General features: G+C 41.2%; 1 protein-coding gene across 1 annotated transcript in view; it reads right to left on the reverse strand.

Annotated features, from left to right (window-relative positions):
* IYD (iodotyrosine deiodinase) overlaps positions 1 to 26,936 on the reverse strand; it is a 217,439-nt gene that overhangs the window by 41,456 nt on the left and 149,047 nt on the right. The window contains exons 2-3 of the mRNA XM_069234296.1: positions 23,617 to 23,805; positions 2,693 to 2,852 (exon numbers count right to left, since the gene is read on the reverse strand). Coding sequence (XP_069090397.1) covers positions 2,693 to 2,852; positions 23,617 to 23,805 — 349 coding nt within the window. The remainder of the gene's footprint in view (positions 1 to 2,692; positions 2,853 to 23,616; positions 23,806 to 26,936) is intronic.

Below are 26,936 nucleotides of genomic sequence, written 5' to 3' on the forward strand. Positions count from 1 at the left end.
GGGTTCAGTTTACTGCTCCCAATCAAAACAGTGCAACAGTAGAGAAAGTGTTCACATTTAGTGGGGTAAAATGCACTATTCCTACTCCAGCCTTTGCAACAGTAGAGAAAGCATTGGATTTTGGAAGGGTAAAATGTACTAGTCCCACTCCAAAGAGTGCAACAGTAGGGAAGGTGTTGGACTTTGGAGGCGTAAAATTTACTCTTCTCACTCAGGTCTGTGCAACAGCAGGGAAAGTGTTGAATTTCAGAGAGGTAACATTTACTATTCCCACTCCAAACCACACAACAGCAGGGAAAGGGTTGAACCTCAGAGTGATATTCCCACTCCAGTCTGTGCAACAGTACAGGAAGTTTTGGACTTTGGAAAGGTCAAATGTACTCTCCCCACTCTAAACAGCACAACAGAAGGGAAAGTGTTGGACTTCCGAGTGGTAATATTTACTATTACCATTCTAATCTGTGCAACAGTATGAAAAGCATTGGACTTCAGATGAGTTAAATTTATTATTCCAACTTCGAACAGCCCAGCAGTAGGGGAAGTGTTGGACCCCAGTGGGATACAAATTACTATTCCTACTCCAAAGAACACAACAGCAGTGAAAGTGTTGGATTTCAAAGGGGTAACACTTACTATTTCCACTCCAAACAGCGCAAGTATACGGTTGGAATTTGGAGGGGTAGAATTTAGTATTACCACTCCATTTTGTGTATTAGCAGGGAAATGTGTTGGATTTTGGAGAGGATAAACTTACCTTTCCCACTCCAAACAGCACAACAGTAGGGAAAGTGTTGATTGGGTTGGACCCGAGGGTGGGTGGTGGTGTCGAGTCTTGGGACAGGTCTGTAGTTGAGAGGGTCTGTGGTGGTCACCGAGGACTACATGTACTGAGTGTTCTCATCTTGTAATTTGAGGTTTAATTCTGGTAGACGTTGCCCCCACTCAAAACAGTACAACATTAGGAAAAGTGCTGGATTTCAGAGGGGTAAAATTCACTATTCCAACTCCAGTCTGTGCAACAGAAGGGAAAGCACTGGATTGAAATTTACAAATTCCACTCCAAACAGCGCAACAGTAGAGAAAGTGATGGACTTCGGAGAGGTAAAATTTACTACTCCCAGTCCAGTCTGTGAACAGTAGGGAAAGTGTTGGGTTTCGGAGGGTTGAAATTTACTATTCTCACTCCAAACAGAGCAACAGTAAGGAAAGTGCTGGACTTCGTAGCGGTTAATTTTACTATTCCAATGCATTTTAAGCAAGAGTAGGGAAAGTACTTCACTTGAAACACATTGCATTTATGAGAAACCCCATGGATGTAGCAATAAAATAAACTCTTAATATAAAAATTATTGGCTAACATGGAAACATATATATGTATTAAAAAACTGAAAACAAATGATCAATTGCCATATTTACTATTCAATAATTATCAATTATTAAATAATTGTTTTTTAATTATTCATTAACATCCCACTCAATATCCCTATAAATCTAGCAGCCTGCACCTAAAATATAGCTGAAAAAATAAGTATTAAAAAATGTACTTATTTAGAATAAATTAACTTAATTAATAATAAATTGCTCAATAATTATTATTTAATTAACTTCCCACCGAGACCTTTACAAACAAAGCAGCCCGCAACTAGAATATAATTACAAAATAAATATTCCATAATTTACATATTTCAAATGCAATTGAATAATTAATTTACAAATAATAATTAATAACTAATGAATGGTTCAACAAATTAACTTCCCGCCCTATACCCCTACAAACCTAGCATCCTTCAACTAAAATATAAGTTAAATTGATCAGTATTCCATACTTTACATAATTAAAAATCAGTTACATAAATCATTAATAATAATTTGTTAATCAATTCTTACTTGATTAACTTCTCACTCCAGACATCTACAAACCTAGCAGCTAGCAACTACAATATAGGTAAATTAAATAAGTATTCCATAAATTGCATAGTTAAAAATCGATTACATAGTTGAGTAATAATTAATAATTCATTATTATTAACTATGACTTTTTTACTTACTCAACCTAGACCACAGCAAACCAAACAGCCCACAAAGACCATATAACATAATATTATGACATATAACAAAAATAAATCAGCATTACATAATTTGCATAATAAATATCAGTCATATATTTAAAAAAAAGATAAAAATACCTGATAATTAATTACTATTTAATTGACTTCTCACCCTATCCCTTACAAACCATACAACCCACGAGGACACTATAAATTACTATTAAAAATCAAACAAAAACATTCTAGATCACTTAAAATGACATGCTATATTTAATAAAATTATTCACATTTATATAAACAATAGTAACAAATAAAATAATATATCAAATAAAACAAATTAAAGTAATTAAAAAACAAAAGTTTTAACTATTATTTTACTTAAAACAATATTAAAAACATCAATATTATTTAAAACAATATTTCTTATCTCAAGAACCAATAGTCTTGTCAACGATCTGCTGATATTTATGTATCACAATTGTTTATTTCAGATATCTGTGTCCTGATATTTACAACTTGAGGTTTTGTCAGTATTTATAAATGTGTCCAAAATCCAAGGCCCATCAGGGCGCACCTTGCCACTTGACAAGTAGCTGAGAGACTTTGAATGAGTGTCCTATACCTCACCTTGCTTTGAACATTACCTGAGCCTCTTCAGGTCATTAACCCATTTCTCTCCCATTCTCTTCATGTAATTTATCTCCTCTTCCTCTTCAATGATTTCCCGGATCTTGTGTTTTGCTTCAGGATCTTGGACTACCACAAAGGTCCAGGGCTCAGTATGTGCCCCACTGGGTGCTGTTCCTTTAAGAAATATGAAGCATGAATTTGCAATTGATACAGAGGTAAAATGTGCTCTCACCAATACTGTGAACTGCTGTGCATATACAGTCAATTAACACCCTGAGACCAATTAACATTTTGAGGTAATGTGGTACCATATATGTTATACATTTTAGTGGGCTCTCAGAAAATTGAAAATGTGAATTGAAAATATTGTCACATGCAAAACGTTTAGAATAGAAGCTGCAATCCTTATCCTATTCTTGTAAAGTGCCTTCTTTGGATAGTCATCCCCCACTTTCTGCTGCTTGATACTGTAGTTTTTGACCCGTTGGTGTACTGAGGCCTGCTAATCAGACCTCAGTACTTATGCTCTTTCCCTTAAACTGTATGTCAAATTGCATAGGCCAATTGGCAAGGACTTTACCACCCCTGTAAGTCCCTAGTACTTGGTACCAGTGGTATTCAGAGCAAGCGTCGTAAGGGGGTCACAAGAGCTGCAGCACTAACTGTGCACCCTGTGTGACCCGAGTAAAAGTGAGACTGCGGACCTGCCATGCCATCCTGCAGGAGCAGTCTGTTGCTCAAGTGAGACTCTGCCCACACCAAGTGCAGGCAGAGTTCCTTTACTGCCCATAGTACAGGCCAGTCACCCGTAAGGCAGGCCTCCTATAGCCCAGGAGACAGGGTGACTGTACTATCAGTGAGGCAAATATGCATGAGCATATATGACCCCGTGGTAGCATATAAAATGTTATACTACCACAAGTAACCAATGGTCCATAGAACAGCATGGACTGGCATCTGGGCACTTCCCAGATGTCCAGCTCTGTGAAGGTCCGGCCGATTCCCCTCATGTTTGGTATCCAACACCTTGCTTTTTAACCCTGAACAGTTACAGTTATGAGGCACATATGTTACACTGATGTTACATTTTCATTAGCTCAGATTCCAAGACTCTATGACAAAAGTGATGCTTTAACAACAGTTATTAACGTAGTATCAAACACCTTCTACCACAATTACAAAAGATGCTCTGATTCAAAGATTATGAGTCCAGTCTTTCCCAAAAATGTACGGTAATCCCTATGGTTGGTCATATGAAGTGATCCCAAATGTGAGATATGGAGGCCACTGACCATCTTCTGGGTTTTCTCTTTATCACAATTGCCCGATGACCATCTGGTAAGTTGTGTGCAGCTGTAGAAGCTCATAGTCACTTGCTGAGTTTAGTTTTGTCTTATGAAACCATGCACAGTTACCTACTGGAATTAAATTCTATTTTCCGAAAAGCTGTCCAGCCTGTTCACTAACTGGAGTCATTTGACATATAGTGCATTCTAATGCTGCACCTAAAATATTGCAGCAGCACTCCATTATTAATAATAAAAACAGCTGATGGAGTGACTAGGAGGATTAGAAGTCGGCAACCCTTGCTCACGGGACTGATTAAAGTTGCCACAAATGTGGCAGAGTATACTTTCCATCAAACTGATGGTCTGCCTGTCGTATTTGGAGTCAGGAGGACCGTTATGTTTCCAACAGTAATGACCTTGCTGGCTCTGCTGGTGGAAACTTTACTTCTGTGGTGCGAAGAAGAAAATGGTGCACCTATATAAGACCATCCTCCCTGTTCAGACTGGACAATCTAATGTATTTTTTGTGTTTGGGGCTGCCAGGAATAGCCTGGGAGTCTCAAACAGAAAAAGAAAGGAAAATGCCCTCCCCAGATACACACACTGGAAGAAAACTTCTCAGGGCGTCAGGGTCATTATTATTTTATTCTTCAAAAGCAAACTCCTGCTATGGAGTTAGTTTTTGATTAAAACATTTTTTGCTGATGGACCACATGAAACATGCAGCTGCCCAGCATTCTTTCAGTGTCTATAGAAGAGCAGGCATTAACAACCAAATAATGAAAACCAATTTGCACTAGTATGCTAACTGATGTCTGTCACAACTCAATACATTCTCAATGTAATTACAGTAAACAAGTCTTCACTCTGTCACGCCATTCTCCTTAGCGCAACTCATATTGTAAAAAGACAATCAAGCAGGTATGATATTACATTTGGATCACAAATTACATCATCTATGCATCAGCAACAAGCAAAATACTCAAGGAAGTTACTCCTCCAACTGTGTTCCATTCACTCTTATCATAGTCACATAGCATATAGCACATAATAACTCTGGAACCACAACAATGCCTGACCAAAAATACCCAGTAGTACAAGGCATAACAAATGAATCCTTGTCACTGGGACAAAACTGTTCCAGTTCTAATTTTTGAATTATTATAGAGATGCATTATGGGAGTTTATTTTTAATATTTTATCCTGGCTATGGAATTAACACATTTGAAAAAATGATACGCAAAAGCCAAGTCAAGGAATGGAAAATGGTGTCATCGTGACATAGATAAGTGTATTAACTCCTGTGGCAACTCAATACACCACAAAAATATATTAACTCCAATGGCAACTCTATACATCATTGGTACAGGTAGATAACACACTGACACTCTCTATACTGAAATAATAACAGAAATACATTTTTGTGATGTATAGATTTGCCATAGGAGTGAATACACTTATGTGGTTTCCCTGCCTATGGAATTCCATGTGTAAGCAGAGGGCCCTTTTTCTTTACGATCGTCATGGTATGTTGAGCCATCTCATCAACATAGTAACACACTACTCTGGAACACAGTACCCTCACCCATAATAGTGAGTAGGCTTGGTCTTAAAAAGTGCAAGGACTAATCAGTGTTATATTAAAAAGTAACAAACCTCTATTTTCCTACCGACACTGAAGTTGAAATAGAGTGATGTATATATCACTCAAGAGCACTGCAAAGTAGCCTGTGCCTGCTAGCCAGAATGGTTCACCCTGCTCACACTATTAGGCACAACATACCTCTGGTAACATTAGATTGTAAGTAGATAGGACACAATTGCTTCCTGATTTCCTGAGATTATTTGTCAGTCTGTAGGAACAATAGTCATAGATAATATGTAAGAACTGAGGGGTAGTGCTGCACCTGTACTGTGTATCTTGCTAACAGACCTAACCCTAAGGGTTGCAGGGTATCAGCAACCCTAATTGTTTATGCATCGGGCCTGGCTATTCAATATCAGAAATTATGTTTTTATTTTTTAAATATTAAACTACATTATTGTTTTAGTAAAACCAAATCATTGTTAAGCTCAATTTCTGTATTGCACTCTAGTGTGTATGTTGGGATCTTAAGGCCTTATTCACAAACTGCACTTTGTAGTCCTACTGTAGTACTACATAACTTACTACAAAGTGCTATTCACAAACTTTCACTTTTGTAGTAACATACATGTGTAAATTACAGGAAGAGTAAGGCAAAAAGTTTGTGGGGGAGGACCACACTAAGGCTGACAGGTCTACCAGGCACTTATATTGGACCTTCAGGTCCTGGGCAAGTGTATAAGCAGAGTATTGTCACATGTACAACCTAGGCATTCAAACACACATGGGTTTTGGTTAGGGCCATATAGTGCAAAAAGTGTGGTAGCAGATGCCTACAAATATACATTTAAAAGTTAACAATATGTGCATGATTTCGAGTTTAGCAGATGGGATACCACTTGACAAACATGGCAGAACACACATCTACCATAATGCAAGTGTGTTAAAGGGTATGGCGCTTCTAATATTGTAGACTAAATGTATGCCACATTTGTGAAGGAGTGTTCTGTCTGTCAAACTATATAGATGGGAGACAGTGCTTTTGACCGATAAACAATTCAGCTTTCTTTATAAATGTTAGCTGTGCCTTAATTTTGACTATATTACACAATGCTGGTTTGAATTTGAATTTTGCCGATGGGAACTCTGTTACATCCACCTTATTACAAGTGCCATACTCTATAACAGGCTTGTAATAAGGAAGGAGGGATATCATTATAATTGTGATGTCACAAATGGTCCACAAAATTCAGAATCAGGACCGTTGTGATGTCAGATTGGAGGCCCATTCTTTAGAATATTAGCCTTCAAAGTAAAAATCGAGGACCTCTTTGATGTGTATTATTTGTGTTATAACACTCTGTACTGTGTAACTGATCTGAACATATATTTGCTTTCAGCTTCCTCCTGAGCAAGCAAGGAAGACACTAGACACACTTCGGGAGACCATTAGGAGGACCCCCATGGAGTCAGAAGATGGAGCCACCAACACTGAAGGACCCAGTGGCATTGAGGTAGAAAGGGCATGCCAGAAGGTCACTTCTCTATCTAACTCTGAGGTGTTTGACTCTGACCAGCCTCTCATGGTAGCAGCTGAAACATCACAAGTCAGACCATCTGTTCCTGTGAATGCCAATACCCCTATCACCAACATCTACCTGACTCCTGCACTCTCCTATCAAGCCAGCTAAGTCGAAATGGACTGGGGTCTCCTTTGCATGAACACTTCTACCCTTGCATTCGTCCCAGACTGAGAGGCTGGAATCTCCGAGGAGACAGTATTTTGGCATGCCATACAGACTGTCAACCAGCAACGGGCTCTAGTGATTGCCATCCTAAATGACATGCACTTTACCCTGTCTTCCAAAAAGACAGAGGTCCCATCTTTGGTAGTGCCTTCTCAGAGACCAGAGCTTCAATTCCATCATCTGACCCCATTTTGAAACCCACCCTAAATGTCATGTCATGCTAATGTTATGTTACTTTGTAAAGCGCACTACTCTGGTGCTGAGCAGGTGTGTGTGCATAGCCCTACATAAGGTAGGTTGGTTAATTGAAAAAACAGGTATTCAACTGTTTGCTGAATTCAACAAGAGAGGAGGAGAAGGTTCTAATGTTGAATGGGAAGTCGTTCCACACTTAAGGAGTGATGTAAGATCTGAATCTGTGCATGCATGGGATGTGTGTGAGTAGGAATCCTTCAGAGCTGTCTGGGTGGTTGGTAAACGGAGATGTGACTGTTGCAGTAGGTGGGGACCTAAGTTGTGTAATGCTTTGAATGTGTGAGGAGTTTGCAATGAATGTATTTGTGTACAGAGAGCCAGAAGAGCTCACCTAAAATGTGATGTGAGTTCTGTGTGGGAGGTTGAGGATGAGCCTGGCTGCAGATTTCTTGATGGTTTGTAGTCTTCTGAGGAGTTGCTCGGTGAACCTGTTGTAGAGAGTGTACCTGTACTCCAACGTGCTGACATTAGGGTAGAAATGACAGTTTTTTTCTGGTTTTCCTTGGGAGCCATTTAAAGATCCTCTTCAGCATCTTCAGAGTGTGGAACCAGGCTGCAGTTATGGTGTTAACTTGTGCATTCATGTCCAGTTTGCTGTTGTTGATCATTCCAAGGTTCGTGGTGTGGGAGCTGGGTATAGGTGTGGGTGCGAGTTCAGTTGGCCACCAGTTGGGGTCCCATGTTGAGGTGTTTTTGCCCATGATCACTACTTTTGTTTTGTTGGTGTTGAGTTTGAGATGGTTGCCTTTCATCCAGTTAGTGACTTCAGTCAGGCAGGCGTTGAATTGTTTCTTATGTTGGGGGTCTTGTTCAAGAGAGAGAGTAAGAGTTTTGTGTCATCGGCACAGGAGAGCATGTTGATGTCAAGTGTGAAGATGACATTGGCCTGAGGGACCACATATGCTTTCAAGAGGATGGGCTTAGCAACGAACATGAGGCATTTGCCAAATGAGTTTGTAGGCTTCAGAGGAGTAATGTGCCAGGCTGACAACTGGTGTTCTATTTGTTAAGAAGGCGCTGATACGATAAAGAGCAGGCTTTGGGATGCCTATCTTGAGCAGGTGCCTGATGAGGATGGGCTGTGAAACCAACTCTAACGCAACAGAAGGCTCAGGAGAATGAGAGATGCTCTGTCTCCTTTGTCAAGGACCATGTAGATGTCATATGTGGCACAATGAGTGCTGTGTCTGTACATTAGTTGGGCCTGAATGCAGACTGTGTGGCGTCAAGGAGTTGGTGGTTCCTGAGGTTATCAGTGAGGCATTGGTTAGTTAGTTTAGTATGATAGGGAGATGGGTCAGTAGTTGGAGAGCACAGTTGGGTCAACCAATGCTTCCTTAAGCAAGGGCGTGACAGTAGTAAGTTTCCAGGTGTCAGGGAATGTGTATGAGTCGATGGAGACATTGAGGATAGGTGTTAGTGCTCTGCTGATCAGTAGGAGTTCTTTGGTGAAGGTGTGGTGAGTGCAAGGATCAGATGGGGCCTTTGAGTGGATGCCTGAAAGCATTACTTTACATGAAGGAGGGGGGACCAATGGGTGGTACATTGGCATTTCCATGCAACCACTCATGGCATTTGATGCAAAGCTCTATCTACTAAATATAGTAGTCATGGCTTTCCACATACAAATAATGCCTCAGTGAGGCAGGTGTGAAAAGGCTAAATTATTTTATTTCTTCAAGGTTTCAGACTTTGCATGTGTGCTGCACCTTACAGCACACCTACCAAAGAGGGAAATGTTTGATTAGGCATAGTATTTTGTATTGGAAGGATATTACCTATGCTAGACTTGACACAGACACCTACAATGCCTATGGTAGACTTGACACAGATGTGAGAGCGTAGCTCTTATAATGAAAATTAACATGACATGAACTAATGCATAATAATGCGGCAAAGAAAATGTATTAATGTGCCTTACTAAACGTGTGTTCGAAATGTGCCCACGGGGAGTGCCCACCAATGTATAAGGTGACTAATGAAATTGACTAATAGTGAAGAATTAATGTATGGGTTTTATACTAGTATTACGAGTTATATGTGTTAAGGTTTTGCAAATTAGTCATTAGGCCTTAGTTAGCATGAGTCGAGGCCTAGCTGCCCGGTTTCATATTAAATGTGTTTTTCTAAAGTACAGTGTGCTGACTTGCTGAAGGACATTTACTCGTACTTTTCCAAAAGCTAGAGGATGTATGTAACCGTGGTTGATCCGTTCTCATGAAATTCGACTTGCTCAAGGGAACATTTTTGCCGAATGCAACAGTGTAGACTTGTAACAGGTACAAGTTCGCCTAAACCGGTATAGACAATGGGACTACTGACTGGAGATGCGAGAGGGCCACATGAACATGAAATCATACCGGACATTCTGCCTGTTGGATGGAGACGTCATTCACAAGAACCAATAAACTACGTGAGAACTGTTATGGAGTGACAATTTTGGGGGGCACGACTGGTAAACCATTGGATGGAGATAATGGTGTGCCAAAACTTATTTAATCAGAAATTAGGGAACTGTACAACAAATTTGGTATAACTATCGGACCCAAGGAGGAATCGAGGAGGAGAGAGAGATGACCCCGAAGAAGCCATTCATGCTGTTAGATTGATACCCTGTCATTCTACCTAGAGACTTTGCTGTTTGATTCTTAAAGCCATCCTTACCCTATTCCCGTTCTGCCTGTATACTTTTCCTCCGTATGAGAGAAGTACCTCATCTGCCTCGTCTTGCTAAACTTTGCTGAGTTTCCTGGTTGATGGCGAATCAACTGATGTCCTGAGGAGGAAGACTGACTCTGTATGCTGACCCATTACGGAGGGTAATTATATAATGATGAAATTGTAATTGTCTGTTTGCCTTTCCTTTCTAGGTAACAACTGCTTCTTTTGACAGAGACCATAGTTAGATGTTTTCTAAATTGATGTTGCTAAATTGTTTTGCATGAAGTCCAACATACTAATGCTAATTCGTGGTCAGTTAAGGAGTTCATGGGATGACGCAAATAGACAAATGACTGAATCTATGCTTTGTTGAATAATGCGCTAATGATACTCTGCTAAAGTTAATACATGTTGACGTCGAACTATGTTCTAATGTTCATGACTTTTGCCTTGTTGAAATCTTATTCGAATTGCCACGTTATAACTATGTTGATGTGTTTTATGGTTTTGAGACTAATAAACTTGCTACTAGAGTGTAATCAATAGGGAATAAATATCACTAATTTGCTAAATCTGGTGTGGTTATTCATGACTGAAAGGTCATGGTGTGTTTCGACTCTTCTTAAATGTTATTGATTACTTTGATTGACTTGCTATTGTGATTATTGATGTGGTTATTGATCCATTGATTGACATGTTGATTAGAGATCTCGTCCTAAATAGACTTCGAACAGGGTCAAAAGATCCATCAGCCTAAAACGAGTCCCAGAGTGAGTAAATTATCTAGTTTGGGACGTGTTAGCAGTTCTGGTAGCAGAGGACGGTTACGGCCCTTTGGGGGCCCTAGGACGACGGGCCATTGTTTAGAATTGTTTTTCGAGATAATGCAAATTGGAGATATGATGTGCTTCTAAATTCCCCATGACTTTCCCGGAATCTTGGAGCTTGCCTAAGTGAGTTGGGTATGTTCTCGGCGTTCTAGTGATTGTATGTGTGGTGTAGAATTTGCGCTTGCTCAGCTTATGCATATCGCAGGTGAATTGTGAGGTTTGTGAGAATTAAGCCAGGTAATGTTTTAGTAGGAGTGTGCGTACTCCGCAGTATGAGAGCAGGGAAGTCATCGAACTTCATGTGAATGTGGCGCTTTGTGCAAAAAAATTGTCCACGTGGTTGTTGGTGATATACGGACCCATCGTGGTCTAATACTCCGGAGTATATTAATAAGTGTATGAGACACTTGGTTTATGTTGTAATTTGTGCAGTTTAATAGGTCAATCGGGCGTGGTTGACAAGTCGAGTTTGAGTCAAAGTGTGTGAATGCAAACTTCGATGGAGATTTGGCAAGTTCTAAAGTGCACTAGGACGAGCCATTGACAAGTTGAGAGTAGAATTAGCGGGTCAAATTCTGCTTGCCAGTGCGGGATCTGAGAAGGAGAGAGTAGCGGCTGAGGCTTCAAGTGAAATCTCTGTAAAGTTCTGAAGCGATTGTGTTACCCTTCCTGTAGTAAATCGGCAAATTTGGGTTTGTTGTTAAAGGTGCTCGCAATATATTGCATTTGTTTTGTATGAATCTAGTGTGAGGAGGATAAGCCGCAAGACTTTGTCAGCTGCAGTGTGTGTGAGTGTGACGTCATTGGAGCCACGCTAGGATAGGTCAGTTGCTGAGAGGGGTCACTCACGGATTGGCAGATGTCCGTGAGGGGCAATTGGTTGAGAAAGTTGGCAAAGAGTGTTCTGGGAATTAAAGTCACTTCCTGATTAGATTCTAAACAAAATAAAAGACGCAGAAATGAAGTTTTTCAAGGCATTAAAGAGTGCTTTGAGGGGAGATACGTACATTAAAGCGAGTGTGGGGGAGCCTACACCGCCAGAGGATACTCCGGCTTATACCGTAATGGAGGAGAAGGGAGTCGCGCCATGTCTTTGGCGTAAGCAATGGTGCAAATTGACAGAAAAGGAGGGATGTTTGGCGTTTACGGAGTACGGAATGTTCAATATAAGAATTTTGGAAAATTTGCGGAGGGTGTTAAGTGAGCAAAAACCACCTCCGAGACCAGCTCAGTTTGAGGCATTAGTGATTTGGGATTTAATGGCCATACGACAGAGACAGCAGAAATTCATGAAAAGAATGAGAAAAGCAGAAAAAAACTCTAGCGGAGACTAGGTGGGATGATGAAACCAAAATGTGGAGAAGGGGAATAGTAGACGGAGTAAGAATGTTTCCGGCCATAACTCAAGAAGCTGAGATACAGGGAAAGAAGGCCACTTGTAAAACAGATAAGGGCTCTAGTAAGCCAAAAGAGACTCAGAAGTCTTGGGCAGATGTAGATGATTCAGATGACAATGAATTTCTAAATCAGCTGCTACATAACCGACCGCCGCCACATGCCATAAAAAGTGACAGACCGAGTACTAGTGCAGGTCCTGAAGGTCCGACACAAAATCAGGGAAACATGGATACAATAAAGACACGCTATACAGTTTTGATACAGAATGGTGTCAGTGTATCTACTGCACCAGGCACACAGATACAGTTGCAGCCACCGCCAATTCAGAGGCTCTACCCTGATGTCCCAGTACTAGAGACGACTACGAGCTTAATGGTGCCGCCTGCTCCGGCATATACTAGATCAAAGTTAGTACAGATTGAGTCAACTCCACAACTGCTGCCCCAGCCGCAGCAACAGGTGGTTCCGGATTATATTTTGGTCGCGGGAACACAGTCAGCAGCTACAGCACCCATGATGAATCAAGATATGGGAGTTAATGCTCCACAGGGCTTGGGAACTGGACAGACACCAGCTGCTATATCATTGCCAATTACTGTTGGTCCACCGGTACCGATGTATGCGCAAGCAAAGCCTAGTGTATGCGATCAAGGCATAATGACTCAAGTAGCGATAAGAGGAGGGTTCATCGGAAGCTCCAAAGGAATGATGCAGAGAGAACACACAGCAGAAGGATCTAGGTCATTGTTAGACTTCAGTCCGATTAGGGTTCCTTTAGAGACAATGAGGCAAGCAGGGTTAGGTACATTAACCCCACAGGTAATGAGTACAAATACGACACAGACATCAATGATGCAGACTGGAAATGTCTTGTTGCAAGGTTTAACCGTGCAACAATTGAACGAGTGGATAGACTGACTCAACACTCCACAGAATACTTCAGTGACTACAGAGCGATCAGAAATAGAGGTATATCTGAATTTTGTGAGACTGGGGGTGAAAGCTACAGAGTTGGTAGAAGGAACTATGGGGGTGAACAGATTAGAATCACACACTGAAGCAGAATTGAGGTTTCTGTGCCCCAAAATAACCAAGGAAGTGAGCAGGGTGCATCAGAGATTGGCGAATGCAGCAGACAAATACGGCATAGACTTAGACAATACTAAGCACTTGAAGAGGAGTTATAGGTTAGACTTTGAAACCAAAGATTTTGATCACATGAGATCTACCGGAATGAAGGCACACCTCAAAGAGATATTACAGAGTGCTCAAATCTGGGGAGCACTAGAGAAGTGGGAAGGCAGATGGGCAAAGAAGAGAGATAAAGAGAAAAGTGAATGCCCAGAACCGAAGCAAGGCGAAAGCTGCACCAGACACAGGGACAATAAAGATGTTACCAATGAGAGAAACAGCTGGAGGGGTTTTAGTCCATGTACCGTGGTCTAGAGGTGACATTCTGTCATTCACTAACGATTATCCCAGGTTGAAGGAAAAGCCAATAGAGTGGTATCAGCAAACAGACAGGTTTGTGAAACGTGCAAAGTGTCCTTGGGAAGAATTGAATACATTGTTTGAGATTATAGTCCCAGCAGACTTGTGGCTTGAGTGCAAGAGGGGTGTGGATTGGCCGACAGAAGAGCCGACAAGGGACAAAATTACAGGAGCACAGTCTCCTGATGTGATGAGGTATTACCATAAGGTGATTGAATTCTTAAAGCAGAAAGTGTCGCCAAAAGTTACTGATTGGCAGAAGATTGATTGAACGGCGCAGGAAGGAAAGGAGTCGATACATGCTTACTATGAGAGGTTGTTAAAGGCGTTCAAACACTACAGTGGTACAGAGGTCATAGAGCCGAAAGACATGAATCACCTTGTGTTCAGATTTGTTGAAGGGTTGGCCAGATGATTAAGAATCATTTGATCTGTTGGCAAGCGAAGCCGATTGATGAGGTATTGCAGTATGCGAAGTACTGTAGTGATGAGATTGAGCTAAAACAGAAAAAGCTGAAAGAAAAGGGGATGGTGATGCAAATTAAAGCAGCTCAGGCAGGAATGCAGGGAAATGGAGTACAGCAGATGGTACAGCAGCAACAGCAAAGGAATGGGATGTTTCAGGCACAACCAAGAGGCCAAGGTCAAGGAGGTTTTGTGAGCCGCGGTCCAGACTTGAATACAGCTGTGGTTCAAAATGATGTGCAAGGGATGAAAAAGGTGTTACCATGTCACGCGTGCGGGGGCGTTGGACACTGGAAGCGGGATTGCCCAATGATGGTGCAGGATGGTGTTGTTCAACAAAGCAATGATGTCGGTACATTTCAAAATGTGAGGGGTTCAAGAATGAGAGGTTCAAATCCGAACTTCCAGAATAACATAATGCAGATGCAGGTTCTCCAGACTATGCAACAAATGCAAATGCTGCATATGCAACCAGTGCAAGTGCAGCAAGTACAACAGCAGGTTCCCATTGTACCTAGACAGCAGATGCAGTTGCCATTAGCTCCGATGGGACAGCAACATGTGATGCTTCCTCAGACCAAATAATGAGTCAAAATGATACAGTACAACAGTTCCCATTGCGTGGTGAGAATGGAATAAACGATGAATGGTCGGATGATTGTTCAGATAGTGAGGAGTGCAGGCTTGCAGCGTCCCTAGAAGTATATCAGAGGGGACCCTATGTACAGGGAAAGTTGATGGGTCACAAGGTTTCATTCCTGGTTGACACAGGAGCTAGTGCAGAAGTTCCGAAGTTGCCATTATCAGGACGCACTATAAAAGTGGTAGGTGTAGCGAATCAGCTCCTGACAAATCCGATTACAGATCCGGTTGAAATCGGTACCTTCCAAGGATTACATAGGTTTGTGGTCTGTGATTCATGTCCCGTATCCCAACTGGGAAGAGACTTGCTGTGTAAGACGTGTTCGATTACCTGTTCCAATGAGGGAATCGAGGTGCAGACAAATAGTGAGGATGAAGGGGATGATGGTCAGATCTCAGAGGCAGAAACTGAGACTACAGATGAGAAGTACCCGTTGATAAGCTTCTTCCCGATGTTCTCAATGACTGACATGCCCGTCGAATTACAGGGAACAGTGACAGAGAAAGTATGGTACTTGACAGGAAAGGAAGTGGGATTGATAAAAGGAGTAGAACCAGTTAAGGTAGAGGTGAAGCCAAATGCAGTGTTTCCCCAAGTACCGCAGTACCACATGGCATAAGATGTCCTTATACAAGTGATTGCAGACTTCGTGAAGCAAGGGGTCCTGAAGGAAGTGATGAGCAGCCCATGTAATTCACCAATAATGGGTCTGAAAAAACCTTGTGGGAAAGTCCGAATTGTCCAAGACCTGAGGAAGGTTAATGAAATTGTGGTGAAGTGTTGTCCCATAGTGCCAAATCCGTCCGTGATTATGTTTCAGGTTCTGTGTGATGCAGAGTGGTTCACAGTCGTGGACCTGTCTCAAGCATTCTTTTCAGTGCCTCTTCATGAGGACAGCCAGTTTCTTTTCAGTTTCAAATTCCTGGACAAGGTTTACAGTTGGTCTAGAATTCCTCAAGGGTTTTCAGAATCAACCTCCATCTTCAATCAGATATTGAAGAAAGATTTGGAATCATTAGAACTGCCTTTTAGTTCGACTTTGGTGCAGTACATTGATGACTTGTTGATTGTGTCCAAGAATAAAGATAATTGCAGGCATGATACTATTGCTTTGCTGAATCATTTGGGAAAGAATGGACATAAAGTGTCCCCAAAGAAGCTACAGTACTGTCAGAAAGAGGTGAAGTACTTAGGCCATTTGATTGAGAAAGGGTCGAGGAAAATATCTAAAGAAAGAGTGACAGCCATACTGCAGATGAATCCCCCGACATGCAAGAGAGACGTTAGAATGTTTTTGGGAATGGTGGGCTACTGTCGCCAGTGGATTCCCAACTTCTCGATCATCTCTAAACCTTTGGTGAGGTTGACTGTCAAGGAAATTCGGGATGGCCCGGGTGCCATAACTCTGTCCGAGAAAGAGATGAGGGCATTCATTGAATTGAGGGAGAGTATGTGTAGGGCACCAGCTTTAGGTATGCCTGATTACACAAAGCCCTTTCTACTGTTTTGTCATGATTGTGATGCTTGTTCTTTGTCTGTTCTGACACAGGTCCATAGCGGTACAAACCGTCCAGTAGCATATTTTTCAGCTACTTTGGACCCAGTTGCAGTAGCCTTACCGGGTTGTTTGCGTGCAGTTGCAGCAGTTGGTCAAAGCCTCACTCCCTGTGAAGGTATAGTGATGGGACATCCCTTAACAGTAATGGTCCCACATTCAGTCGAAATATTACTTACCCGAACAAAGACTCAGCATATGAGAAATGCACACCTGACTAAATATGAAACAATTATACTGGGGTCACCAAATGTATCTCTAAAGAGATGTACTGTGTTGAACCCGGCAAGTTTTGCTTCCCAATGAAAATGCAGATATTGATGATGCTGAGGAAGTAGAACATGATTGTCTTGAGGTAACCGATCTGTGCACCAAACCGAGACCTGACATTAAAGACACCCAATTAGAAGAAAATGATTATATTATCTTTGTTGATGGTTCATGCCTGAGAGACTCAGTAGGAGTACGGAGAGCCGGATATGCCGTGTGTACAATTTCTGGTATCCTAGAAGCAGCCTGGCTCGAAAGAGTATACTCTGCTCAAGTGGCTGAATTGGTTGCTCTTACTAGGGCATGCCATGCCGCCGAACGTTTGAAACATTTGAAAGTCACTATCTATACTGACAGCAGATACGGTTTTGGAATTGTCCATGATTTTGGCCAGTTATGGTCACAGAGGGGTTTCCTGACCTCTTCTGGATCTCGAGTGAAAAATGGCGAAAGAATTAAGGAATTGTTGCATGCGATTCAGTTACCTCTTGAAATTGCTGTGGTGAAATGCAATGCTCATGTTAAGTCACAAGACTTTATGTCACTGGGAAATGGATATGCAGATCAAGTCGCAAGGCTTTGTGCATTGAACTGTATATCGGTCCAAGATCAGTGGGAATTGTTACCTGAAACTGAAAATGAAACATGCTCAGGTTATGCATTAAGGGTGGTTGACACACTGGATGAGTTAAAATTGTTGCAGGGACGTGCCAGCAGGGAGGAGAAACGTTCTTGGCTCAAAATGCAATGTGTACAGAGACCTGATGATTTGTGGGTTTCAGATGAGGGGAAATGGTTTTGCCAAACAGCCTTCTGTCACAATTTGCGAGGTTTTACCATGGTCAAGCACATGTTGGGAGAGACGCAATGATCAGGTTGTTCAAAATCGATTGGTTCAATCCAAAATTCAGACAAGCTGCAGAAGTTATCTGTCACAGGTGCATCATCTGTCAGCAGATGAATGCGGGGAAAGGGACCCTAGTAAATTTGAGCCACATTGGGAGAGCAGGAGGTCCATTTAGCAGAATGCAGATGGATTTTATTGAGATGCCTGTGTGTGGAGGTCTGAGGTATGTGTTGGTGATTGTGTGCACTTTCAGTCACTGGATTGAAGTTTACCCTACAAGTAGAAATGACAGTCTCACAGTAGCGAAGCTGCTGCTTAGGGAATTGATATCACGTTTCGGGTTTCCAATCTCTTTAGAGTCAGATAGGGGAAGTCACTTCAACAATGAGGTGATTAAGCTCTTGTGTGCTGCACTGAACATTGAGCAGAAGTTGCACTGTAGCTACCGTCCTGAAGCATCAGGACTAGTGGAGCAGATGAATGGTACCTTGAAGTCGAAAATGGCAAAAATGTGCGCAGCTACCAATTTGAAATGGCCAGATGCGTTGCCCTTAGTGCTGATGTCAATAAGAAACACACCCGCAAGAAAACAGGACTGTCTCCTCATGAAATTCTTATGGGCCGAGCTATGAGATTGCCCGCAGTGCCTCCAAATGCTCTTGTGAATATCACGGATGATATGGTGTTGGACTACTGCAAGGGTCTGGCTGACATGGTCCGCTCTTTCTCTCACCAGGTGAAAGCAACCACACTGCCACCGATAAATGATCCAGGTCACACTCTGAAAGCCGGTGATTGGGTTGTTGTCAAGAAACACGTGAGGAAGTCGTGTTTGGAGCCACGTTGGAAGGGGCCGTATCAAGTGATACTGACAACTACTACTGCTGTGAAATGCGCAGGACTTCAAAATTGGATCCATGCCAGTCACACAAAGAAAGTGACGTGTCCAACTGATGAGGAACTTGAGTTGTCGAGAATAACAGCTGTAGGAAAGGAAGTCTCAGGGCCGGAGAGTAATCAAAGGGGAACTGAGACTGGAGGAGAGCCCATTGAGGACGGCTTGGTCACTCAACTAGTAAACAGTATCCAGCAGGGTGACAGTGAGCCTATCTCAACTGAGGCACCTGTAGAACTGACCCGAAGAGAGGTTCTCCCAGAAGCAGACGGATACAGGTTTGAAGTTGAACCCCTGACAGACTCAGAAGGCGGAGGAGTCGAGGCGGAAGGAAGTCAAAGTGTTCTGACTCCTCCTGAGCCGTTTGCAGAGCCAACAAGATAAAACACCAGAGCACAAGAGGAGGGCATTGACCAGCAACCTGAAAAGTCAAACAATAAAAGGACACTGAAAGGAGATAAATGGCCAGAGTCGCAAGCTGCAAAGGAGAAAGTGGTTATTAACGAAACACTAGAGGAAGAAGTCGATACAACAAGGAAGGAAGATCTGAGTGAAGAAGAGTTACAGGGTGATCGTAAACTGAAAAGAAAGAGAGTTGCAAACAGAAGGTACGCAGGTCCTGAATGGGCGCATGCAACATCAGCTGAGTGGCAACAAGAATTTTTGGCATTCTGTTTTGATCGTGAAATTCCAGGTCAATACTACAGTACCTGAAGTCGCCCACAGAAAAGAGAGATTGTGTTAAATATAAAATAAAGCTGAGAAGCTGAGAAAAAGAGACTGATAAATTACCGGATGTGACACTGTTAACCTGAATTGACTTTGAAAACCGATTGTGACAAGCTGCTAACCTGATTTGACAAGGATCCTGGGAGTGAGTGAAACGCTCTAAATACTTGCCAAAAGAGAGACTTTGCACAAAAAAAAAAAGAGCTTTAGATCTTCCTCAGTTGATTGTTTGCTTTATATTATTCTGCTCACTGATTCTTTACAGATCATGAGTAACATTAGAAATAATAGTAATAGGGGTAGGAGTTGTGCATGTTTGAGTATTGTTTTGGGTGTTGTATGTGCAATAGTGATAATGGCTGTGATTGTGGGAATGCCATTGGTGGATAAGAGTGAGATTAACAATGCTTCAATTCCTGAAACTGCTACACTAACACCATGGGAAAAGTTTGAGCAGGATACGAAATATTTGCATGAGGGAACTAATACAAAAAGGGAACTATCTACTAATGTCTTCTATCGCTTGTTGAATGAATACGTTGAGACAATGGATGCGAAGAACTGTTATGTGTGCACGAAAATTCCTTCGTCAGTACAAGAGGGGGTTACTTACCATAGCTTGCCACTAACCTATGGGATAAGTTGTAGTTTGTTATTAACAAGGTTGTATGATCAAGAATATATTCAGTACTTCTATTCTAATTTAGATGTAGTGTTTTCTTTTGTGCCTATAATTGATTTTTTGAGTAAAACAGCTAAGGAGCATAACATAAAAATAGTTAGGGGTTTCTTTGAGCCAACACTGACATTTGGGACAGCTTATGCGCACCGCAATAATCTAACGTGCTTACTAACCCCTGTAGAGAAGAGCTTCTTAGATCACACTGATGATATGAGAAAAGCATTAAAAGAGAAGCTAGAAAAAGGATTAGAAAAATGAATGTTTGCAAATGACTATGCTTATAGTGCAATAAAGACTCAGGTCAAATTAGCTATAGATGCACTGCATGTAGTAAAGCTTTGTATATATAGGCCAAAATCTGATCATGACACTTTATTTGTGTGAACGAGTGAATGCAGACATGTGTTTTTGTTTCAGAGTAAGTGGACGTTCATATTAAATGGTCACGATCCAGCGATCCCTGGGGTCTATTACATATGTGGACTTAATGCTTATTACCATCTTCCAAAGGGATGGTATGGGACATGTTATTTGGGAATAGTTTTTCCAAAGATCTATCAGATTGATGACTTAAAGCAAATTCCTAAAATGTCTGAATTACATCATGCTAGACAAAAGAGAGAGACAGCGGCTGCTGTCGTAGGTGACATATTTGGAGCCATAATTCCTTCAGTGGGAGTTATCTTGAACTCGATAAAGATTCGAAAGTTGTCTACTATTGTAGATAACATGCTGACAAACTTCACAGGGGCTATACTCCTGATGGATACTGAACTTGCTGCGGAAAGAGCTATGACTTCAAAACCGACTTGCTTTAGACATTCTTTTTGCGAAAAGTGGCGGAGTTTGTAGAATGCTTAATGAGCGCCACTGTTGTGCATTCATTCCTGATAATAGTGATAAGATAAGAAGTATGCTTACTAACCTAACAAAAGATAGTACAGATTTGAAGGAACTGAAAGAACCTGGAGTTTGGGAAAAGGTTGGAAAGGGATTTGCTAAAGTGGGAAACTGGTTTAAAGACCTTTGGAATGGGATATTGGGAAAAATAATACAGGGAATATTAATTGTCAGAGCTTGTTTATTCGGATTATGGTTAATATATATAATTAGTAAAAGAATTAAGGGAAAATTGTCAAAACATAATAAGAGGAAAGAAAAGAAGAAAAAGGAGAAAATATTCAAAGGAATTTATGAAAAATGTAAAAGGAGGAAGAAATTGAAATGCGTGAATTAAGAAAGTGAAAGGTTGTGAAGGGAAAGGTTTTATGTGATGACAAGTGTCATCAGAGGAGGGATTGTGAGAGCGTTGCTCTTATAATGAAAATTAACATGACATGTTTATGAACTAATGCATAATAATGCAGCATAGAAAATTTATTAATGTGCCTTACTAAACATGTGTTCGAAATGTGCCCACGGGGAGAGGCCACCAATGTATACGATGACTAATGAAATTGACTAATAGTGAAGAATTAATGTGTTAATGTATGGGTTTTATACTAGTATTACGAGTTATATGTGTTAAGGTTTTGCAAATTAGTCATTAGGCCTTAGTTAGCATGAGTCGAGGCCTAGCTGCCTGGTTTCATATTAAATGTGTTTTTCTAACGTACAGTGTGATGACTTGCTGAAGGGCATTTACTCGTACTTTTCCAAAAGCTAGAGGATGTATGTAACCGTAGTAGATCCGTTCTCATGAAATTCGAACATTTTTGCCGAATGCAACAGTGTAGACTTGTAACAGGTACAAGGTCGCCTAAACCGGTATAGACAATGGGACTACTGACTGGAGATGCGAGAGGACCACATGAACATGAAATCATACCGGACATTCTGCCCGTTGGAGACGTCAATCACAAGAACCAATAAACTACGTGAGAACTGTTATGGGGTGACAATTTTGGGGGGCACGACTGGTAAACCATTGGATGGAGATAATGGTGCGCCAAAACTTATCCAATCAGAAATTAGGGGACTGTACAACAAATTTGGTATAACTATCGGACCCAAGGAGAAATCGAGGAGGAGAGAGAAATGACCCCGAAGAAGCCATTCATGCCGTTAGATTGATACCCTGTCATTCTACCTAAAGACTTTGCTGTTTGATTCTTAAAACCATCCTTACACTATTCCCGTTCTGCCAGTATACTTTTCCTCCTTATGAGAGAAGTACCTCATTTGCCCCGTCTTGCTAAACTTTGCTGAGTTTCCTGGCTGATGGCGAATCAACTGATGTCCTGAGGACGAAGACTGACTCTGTATGCTGACCCATTACGGAGGGTAATTATATAATGATGAAATTGTAATTGTCTGTTTGCCTTTCCTTTCTAGGTACCAACTGCTTCTTTTGACAGAGACCATAGTTAGATGTTTTCTAAGGTGATGTTGCTAAATTGTTTTGCATGAAGTCCAACATGCTAAAGCTAATTCGTGGTTAGTTAAGGAGTTCACAGGATGATGCAAATAGACAAATGACTGAATCTATGCTTTGTTGAATAATGCGCTAATGATACTCTGCTAAAGTTAATACAAACGTCGTACTATGTTCTAATGTTCATGACTTTTTCCTTGTTGAAATCTTATTCGAGTTGCCACGTTATAACTATGTTGATGTGTTTTATGGTTTTGAGACTAATAAACTTGCTACTAGAGTGTAAATCTGGTGTGGTTATTCATGACTGAAAGGTCATGGTGTGTTTCGACTCTTCTTAAATGTTATTGATTACCTTGATTGACTTGCTATTGTGATTATTGATGAGGTTATTAATCCATTGATTGACATGTTGAGTAGAGATCTCGTCCTAAGGAGACTTGGAACAGGGTCAAAAGATCCATCGGCCTAAAACGAGTCCCAGAGTGAGTAAATTATCTAGTTTGGGACGTGTTAGCACAGACACCTACAAAACCTATGGTAGACTTGATACAGACACCATTGCACCATAGTAAAGAGGTATATTTAGACAATAGATAGCCTTATTGTGTGCCAGTGCTTGGGAGAGAGCACAACAGTGACATATCTTAGTAGAGATGGTGCATTCCTGCACTTTTCCTCTCTCACGCAATGTAGCAACATTGGTTGCTGCACTGCACTGCATTTTTGTAAATCTGGGCCTCAGTTCAAAGGGCAATAAATAATTAACAATTCTACCACTGATTTGCACTAGAGAGGTAGGAGGAAAGGGGGATTCAGGGAGGAAAATGAAGAGGGAAATCTAACATATTTTTCCATAAGAGATCTCAGGGGTCCAGACAGATAAGGAGCTCTATTGCTCTCTCGTTTTTTACATAAAATTTTTGGTCCACTCCACATTGACATATTTCAGAAATATTAACTTTGCCTTTCAGTCCACAGCCACGTGACTGGGGTCAATAATTCTAAAATGCCTGCTGCTTAATGCCTCTCGATTGCTTACAGAAATGAAGTCAGTGAATCTCCTTATAATGCATGGGCCATGCGTACACGAGCAAAGCAGTTGTTAGGAAATGACTTCCTTTACAATTTCCTAATTGTCTAACCAACATAAACCTTTTGGCATTACTCCTACTGCACCAGTCTTATGAAGACCAACAAAAGTTCAATAGCATGCGTTACCTGCTGCTCGGATGATATTGTCAATGACCTCTCTCGGGACCGGTTCACTACTTATAAATCGGACAGATCTTCTTTTATTGAGCATCTCATAAAACTCCTTTGACTTTCTGACCATTTCATCGTGAGAGGAGCGTTCGCCGGAGAAAGGGACGTGCAGCTGGTCCTCTTCCTCTTGCCATTCCTCTGTATCTGAAAAAAAAGATTAGAATATATCAGTTCATCCGTCTGTCAATTAAGAGTAAATAATTATATGCGGCCCATATTGGATTCTAGGGTGTGTGGGATCCCAGAATAACAATGTTAATAAACTATAAAAGCATGTAAGCTGCCAAAGCTCCTCGTGAAATACTAGCAGGTAAGAACCTCATCCGGTTCCAGGCCATGGCACAGACCTTTTAAATATGGTTCATATGATTTGAATTGATTTGTAAATAAACCAGGGTCTGATTCACAAAAGTAAACTTACACCTTTGTGTAAGTTTTTGATTGTTTGCTATTCACAAAGGGGTTTAAGAGTAGTATCTTTGGGAATAAGGCTCCACGTGTCCACATATATCAGCGTACTGCTAAAACACTAAGAACATCAGTTCTAATGACGAGATGTGCATCACTGTTTGATATCATGAAAACATGTATGAAACCATGTATGTGCTGTAAAAAATAAACACTGCGGTCTCCTTCCTAATACCCTGTTACCATTGCCATTTTGACTGTTTTTCTTCCTCATCATCTTTATAGTATAAAGAAAGCTGTGTCACCTGAATTCAAAACAATGTTTTGCAATTGCCATGAGGATACTAATATCTCATCTCCCACATGGAGGTCCAGCTTGCATGCTTCCTTGATAAAGGCTGTGCTAAATATTATATGTATCTGTTCAATTAGATAGCTTCTCTCTCGTTTTGTTCTTCATATTATACTTTTGTGAATATAAAGTATCTGCTGCTGAAAGATGTCATGATTTGACAAAGACCAGAATAAGGCCAGGAGCATAGGACTGGTCACTGCAAGCAAACAGCAAGGGTACAAGTAAGAAAACTGGGATCTGTGTGCTGTGAAGGACTGGGTAGTGGTAGCTAGATCTGAGGTAGTAGGAGAGGGTCCTCCAGGCCTCCATGTATTTCCATCTGAAGCCCATCACCCGATTACAACATCACCTAGTGCTCCTGAGCCCAGGGAAGACCTCTGGGTGGTCATTACCTGCTTTACCAATCAACGCAAGTGTTAATTGGCTTTCTTTACGCTTACATTAAACAAGAACTTAGATGTTTATTTACTCTGTGAATCTTTGTCTTATTAGCCACTTTCATTCTCATACCTTGAGAATTACCGCAGCTGCTGTTGCTTCCTATTTCACTGACAAGTATGATTTCAATATATCTGAGGGACAATCCAATGTCCTCCAGCATGTTCTCTCTTCCAGCTCCCTACCCTCTGTTCCTCTCACGATCTCTAAATGGTCAACCCCGACCCACATACTTTCATGCAACTAACTACATACGCGAGAAAGTTGGGTGGAGTAGCTCCAGCTGGGATCCAAACCCACATCAAGCAGACCTCAACAGCAAATTCTGAATCAGCTAAGCTGATCAGCTCATAGCTGCCAAGGTTTCAGATTGCTTATGTGTGACATTTTCACAATTTCAGTGTAATTATGAGTGACATTCAACGACTATGAGTGACACTTTCTCGCAAGCAAAATCAAGCATTGAAGATGAGGGAAAACTATAAATAACAGAAATTACACCCATTTAAGCAACTAGAAACTCTAAGAAGATGTTAAAACTGCTGAAAAGCACCAGAAATGGAAAGGGCACTAACCTAGAGCCCAGTTTACTTAGGCCTATGATCATGATGTGCTAAAAGTAAATTAAATAAGGATTGGAGAAGGTACTAGTGGCATTTACTAGTCCAAAGTGAACAGTGCAGTGAGAAGGTATTAGATTTATTTTGCCATCCATGCACTACAGCACTATAGCCAGCAATTGGTAACCCGCCCCATGTACTTGGCCCAAATACTCTTACCAACAGCTGCAACATAGTTCTGGAACACTCTCAGGACTGGTCGGGTAAGACAGCCTCTTTTTAGGTGCTTATGTAAGCATACTCATGTGGCAGGAGCACTCTTACATCTGTTTTGACTAACAAAGGTGAATGCCACTAGGTATCACTGTGTGGGAGCTAATTAAAAAGAGCAGAGCCATTTACAACAAGGCATAGAATTAGAGATACCCCGCCTAGCTTTCTCTTCGCCTTGTTTGTGTGACAGATTACCGATCATACGGTACTGCGGGAATTTAAATTGCATTACTCTAACACTACATGCATGGCACTTGGCAGGAATGTCAGCTAGCAACTGCAGTTCGAGTTCCTCCTTCTATATCTATGAAGGTTTCTGAACAATCTTCATGCATTGAGTACCTTAGAACACTGACAAATGTTAAATTCCCCTTTGGCTCGGGGTCACTGTTCACTCATGGCTTGGTTCATCCTAGATAGCCACTTTTCTGTCCACTGCTACCTGTATTATACCTCAAATTGCAGAGTTTACCAGATTAGTTTAGCTGAATCAGAAACTGCTGTCGAGGTCTGCCTGTTGTGCGTTGACATTAGGGTAATTGCTATTTGCAATACTTTTAGACCCCAATAAGGAGGGAGGAAACATTTTACAAATATTGCACCCTAATTCACTGTTTATCTGCCTCAAATGTTTAGTGAAGTATGAAGGTTGTGCTTGCTTTTAGCTGAAATGTAATTCCTTTATAAATTTGAAGTATCAACATGTTATGGCATAGTGGAACACATATTGCTCAGAAGAAAAATGTATACAAGGTCATCCATGGAGGTATGTATGAACATCAGCCTACGGGAATGATTCTTGCTTGCTCATTTCTCAAATATCAGCAGTATTTAATTTGAACAGTTGGTTGCTGGTGCGAGCCACTGGCACTCATTTTTGGGGACTGGCACTTGTTTTTCCTTATCAGACATTTCCCAAAAAGGAGAGGGAAAAACAAACTAAGAGAAAGGTAGTAGGAAGAGAAAGACCTGCTACACAAGGAGTTATGAAACAGGTTTGTAAGCAGCGGACCCTAGAGCTCGATGTTGCAAGTGAAAATGTCCATAGGTGTCCCTTGTGGCCTGGGAGCTTTACCATCTGAACTCTTTCTGAAAGCTTCCTCCACTTACAATGAGGAAGTCTGAAGGGGGTGATAGCTTTCCAGGTGGGCCCATAGTAGATCACAGCTCATCATATCCTCCCCTACATAGTAAATAGTGGCAAAGGGCCAGATGTAGAAAGCTTTTTGCATGACGCAAAC

This window comes from Pleurodeles waltl, chromosome 5, assembly GCF_031143425.1.
Source record: "Pleurodeles waltl isolate 20211129_DDA chromosome 5, aPleWal1.hap1.20221129, whole genome shotgun sequence".
NCBI classification, from domain to species: Eukaryota; Metazoa; Chordata; class Amphibia; order Caudata; family Salamandridae; genus Pleurodeles; species Pleurodeles waltl.